Source organism: Filicampus tigris, chromosome 9 (genome assembly GCF_054856515.1).
Source record: "Filicampus tigris isolate MCC_2025a chromosome 9, RoL_Ftig_1.0, whole genome shotgun sequence".
NCBI lineage: Eukaryota > Metazoa > Chordata > Actinopteri > Syngnathiformes > Syngnathidae > Filicampus > Filicampus tigris.
In genome coordinates this window covers 17,428,477-17,433,086 of record NC_141225.1, presented here as the reverse complement: position 1 = coordinate 17,433,086, position 4,610 = coordinate 17,428,477, and the positions used below count along the sequence as shown (strand labels likewise).

Genomic DNA, 4,610 nt, shown 5'->3' with positions numbered 1-4,610 from the left:
ATCCGGAGAAATGAAACCTGACACAAGCAAGCCCCTCCTCTCAGAACTTTACCAGAGACATACCAGGGAAAATCCTACCGTTTCATTGGGTTGGAGCAACTGTAGTGGTTGGGACTACTTGGCAGAAATATGAGGCAGCAAGAAAAATACTGCTATTAAAGGATTCTGACAAACTCCCAACATTTACTGCATTTCAGTTACATTCATTTAGGTGGAAAACGACTGAACAATCCTGAGATAAAATCATATAGAGATGCTAATATTATAGATATGTATTAGGATCTCCATCCATCCATCGTTCACTTTCTCATTCTTATTTAGTAGTGCAATCGGGGAAATAGCGCCACTTTGTGGGGGTCCGGTTAAACAAACTAAGAATAAAAATAAGTTAAATGTAATGGTAAACATTATCGATGCGAATGTTTATAGCTGCATATAGCTTACAACGGGGTGTATTCATAGCACAATAGTCGATCCCTAAATAAGGTTTTCATGCTCAGCTTTTGCGATCACTAAAATTCAAAAGCGTGTATCTCATGTCATGCATACCGATTCGAAAAAAAAACTCGATATAACATGTGAATTATGTTGCAAATCAATTTCTAAATTATTCACAACTTTTAATAAACGTACCAAGGAACTTTTGTTTTATTCTTGTAAACACACGGACCTTTTCCGGTGTTACACACTCAGAGATTTCCAGAAACTAGCAAACTCATTCAAGGGTTTGTGCAACGCAAGGTAAATTAATTTAACAAACATTTAAAATCAAGTTCTGCGTTGTTTATTTTATACCTATATTAATCCCACATAATGCTGTTTGGAGATCATTGGATGGGTTTTAAATCTAGCCAATGTTTCTATTATGTGCGAGGCATATCTAGCATACTTGCTAACTATAGCTAGCCTGGCATCACGGCGAACTTAGATACGATTGAACATGTTATAGTATCATTCTTTCTTCTATTTTCGTTTTCGTAGGTCCCCTGCTCGAAGTTGAAAGATGTTCCTGACGAGATCAGAATATGACAGGTTGGTGGAAACAGCGCCGCAACACAAACTGCATTGTCATTTATTGGCGGCTTCTTCTTGGTACTATGAGTGAACAAACCAGAAGGAACACAATCATGTTTCTTGTGTTTTTACAGACAGACTTCAAGTTTAAGTGGTGAAGTTAAATAACCTTAACTATTTAGGTCGTCTCTGTGTTCTGTTAATGTTAAGCAAGTAACTATCAGGTCTTGTCACTGGATCTACTTTCACTTTCGTCTTATACATCTTTTCGATGTTGCCTCGTAGACGTCAAAACCTCGCATTTGAAGGTTTTGTCAGTTCTAAATCCGAAAGCTATTCCCATAAATAGTTTGCAGTTAATAATTACCATTCTTGATCCTTTGTCTTTCAGAGGTGTGAACACATTCTCTCCTGAAGGAAGGTTATTTCAAGTTGAATATGCTATTGAAGCTATAAAAGTGAGTGTTTTGCTGAACAGCCTCTTAAATATTTCACATTACTGTAAGGCTAAATGCCACTTTGGAGGTCATATTTTTTTTGTATTGGTGTCTTATTCTTCCCATCTGTTTTTGCAGCTTGGCTCCACAGCCATTGGTATCCAGACATCAGAGGGGGTGTGCCTGGCTGTGGAGAAGAGGATTACCTCTCCGCTGATGGAGCCCAACAGCATTGAGAAGATTGTGGAGATTGACAGTCACATTGGTGTGTACTAGTATGATTGTCACTTTCGCTAGCTAGCTAGCTAGTTTTTGCACGAGAATGGAACCTTTAAAGGTCCCGGAAAGTATTGTATTCCATTTATTCGAATATTTGGAAATAAGGAAAAGTCAAATAATCATTTCCAGTGTCAAATCGTCACCATCATAAAACATAGGAAAATATGTTTAACTCATTCACTGACATATGTGAGTATACTTGAGAATACTCTAGAAAGAAAGAATATAAATAATATTAATAATCACGTGTTTTGTGCTTTGTGTCTTGTCTCAAAGGTTGTGCGATGAGTGGCTTGATAGCTGATGCTAAGACTCTGATTGACAAAGCCCGAGTGGAAACACAGGTATGCAAGTATTTAGTTTACCTTGCTCATCAGCTGTGGCTTATCTGCGTTCTGCGCTCGTCCACAGAACCACTGGTTCACGTACAATGAGACCATGACGGTGGAGAGTGTGACCCAGGCAGTGTCCAACCTAGCGCTGCAGTTCGGGGAGGAGGACGCTGACCCTGGTGCAATGGTCAGTCTCTTTGCTATTCATCTGTCCTAAAATGTGAGACGTGCGAGTGTATTTTTGTTTTTCAAACCTCTCTTCTGCTTCCTCTACAGAGTCGACCATTTGGAGTTGCGCTTCTTTTTGGAGGGGTGGATGAAAAAGGACCTCAATTGTATATCATTTTTAGTATTTGTGCACATTGAAGATGTCAGAGTATTAAAAATGCCATGTTGACCCCTTTTGTTTATTTCTTAAAATTCCAGGTATCACATGGACCCTTCAGGAACCTTTGTGCAGTGTGACGCTCGAGCAATCGGCTCAGCATCTGAGGGCGCACAGAGCTCTCTGCAAGAAGTTTACCACAAGGTAGAGCTGTTAATCAGCTGCAGTTATTTAGTGGATTAACCCGTCTCTGGAGATTTAAAAAATTTTTTTAAAGATAAATCATTCAAAGTTGCCTTTTGTGTTTGAATCTTGTAGTCCATGACGCTAAAAGATGCCATCAAGTCATCCCTCACTATTCTGAAGCAGGTGATGGAGGAAAAGCTCAACGCCACCAATATTGAGGTGTGTGTGCCTTTTTTGTAAAATGTATATCCATGCCCACTTCATATTCCCAAGATATTAAAACGATCGCCTCAACGTTTTGGATTTTATAGATGTTACGATGTTTCCTCCCCTTCATAGGAAACGGGTATAAACAATGGATCAGTGGGTATTCATTTGTATGAAATTGTAATGCGTTATTAAAAAAACAACAACATTTGAATAAGTAAACATCCCTGTAAATGAATGCCACACCTCTGTACATTCCAAGAAATCTCTGTAGTCGAGTAAATAAACAGCCCATGAGAAAATACAGCAAGCTGTATTAACTTAATTTCACAATGTTTGTGGATGTTTGAATTTTAATGCCAAAGTTTTAGTAAGGTTGTTTTTCTCTTTAGCTGGCCACAGTGGAGCCAGGGAAGACCTTCCACATGTACTCGAAAGAAGAGCTGGAGGATGTGATCAAGGATATTTAGATGATTTTCAGCGCAGGCACGAGAGAACAGGAAGTCACCTGGCCTCCGAGTCGAGCAACAAAACACATCTTTCCATCAGCACATCCAACTCGTTGCACTCGGATCTTTTTTGGATTGCATCAGAGGTCTTGTCTGTTGTGCTAATGGACTTCTTGCCTATCAGCATCTGTACAGAGCAGCAGGAAGAAAACAGGGGGAGGGGTATTTTTTTTCTAACAAATCAGTACTTCAATTAAACTGTTGTATTCCACAACGAAATGACTGCTTTTATTTTTTCTACCATCCACCCGCACTCTTTCTCTCAAATATATTTTTTTCTGTGTGGCTTCATTTTAGGTTTTGCCCTTTATACTAAGCCAAAGACTAGTTTTCTTTTTTTCCCCTCCTTCGGTGGAAAGTTTTTGTCTGCATTCAAATCCATGTTCCAGTTGTCCATCTGTGATCATCCATGACACACAACTAGTTTTGTGCCATTGACAAACTTAACATTCAACAATATTCAGATTACTTTTTCTGTGAGAGAGAGAAGATGGAAAAAAAACATCTAGGATTTAGGACAATATACTTAACCGTTATTATGGAAAAACTGCAAATGACATCATTAATAATTTCTCACTCTTCACTAATTCAAAATGGATCAATCCAGAAAAAGTGTTTGACCAAATAAGGCCATTATTGCTAATTGAATTTATTTTAGTTACGGGCTTGAGTTTGTTGCTGTACAAAAATAGCATGCGTCTCCATTTTTTATGGTATCTTTTTGTGTGTTTTGATTAAACTTGTCTATTTTTTTTCTCAGTGAAGACAAGTATTATGCAATGCATTATCACTGGACACCAAATCCAAAATTAAAAATGGCATTTACGGTTCTCAATTTCCATAACCCATCACTGTTACTGCTCACCACCTGTTCAAATTATGTAAATCATTATGAAAATGTCTCGGTCTTTCTTCCAAATCTATCTATCTATGGGAACTGACACATTAGAGATAACTTTAAACATGGATAATTTCTAATTGCTTCAAATATGTTAAAAAACTAAATTAACAGCATGTTTGTTTCATTTCTTTTTTCTTATTCACAATTTTTAATAAATAATACCAATCTATAAAGTAGTGTACACACAGAAGTCACAAGCAAGGCTAGCATGTTAATTCTCTTTAATCTCAATCATATGTACTCTTTCTCTCCCACCCCCACAAAACACCAGAGGAAATCCTAAAGGTTTTTGGACTTTTGTTCCCTTGAAGAACTCTTCATTTTAGTGCTTCGTGGGATCGTAAAATTCACCGAAAGAAAGTAGGAGGGAGAAAAAAAAAAGTTAAAAGCCTGCTGTGTTTAGATTGACCACAATGTGGC

The 4,610-nt window shown here is 37.8% G+C and overlaps 1 protein-coding gene across 1 annotated transcript; it reads left to right on the top strand.

Moving 5' to 3' along the window:
- Positions 1-653: 653 nt before the first annotated feature.
- Positions 654-3,508, top strand: psma5 (proteasome 20S subunit alpha 5). Its single transcript, XM_086040612.1, has 10 exons — positions 654-741; positions 982-1,032; positions 1,406-1,472; positions 1,590-1,716; positions 2,007-2,074; positions 2,142-2,249; positions 2,339-2,397; positions 2,489-2,591; positions 2,706-2,792; positions 3,173-3,508. The coding sequence occupies exons 2-10, from the start codon at positions 1,004-1,006 to the stop codon at positions 3,248-3,250; spliced, it is 726 nt and encodes a 241-aa protein (XP_085896738.1). The 5' UTR covers positions 654-741; positions 982-1,003; the 3' UTR covers positions 3,251-3,508.
- Positions 3,509-4,610: the final 1,102 nt, after the last annotated feature.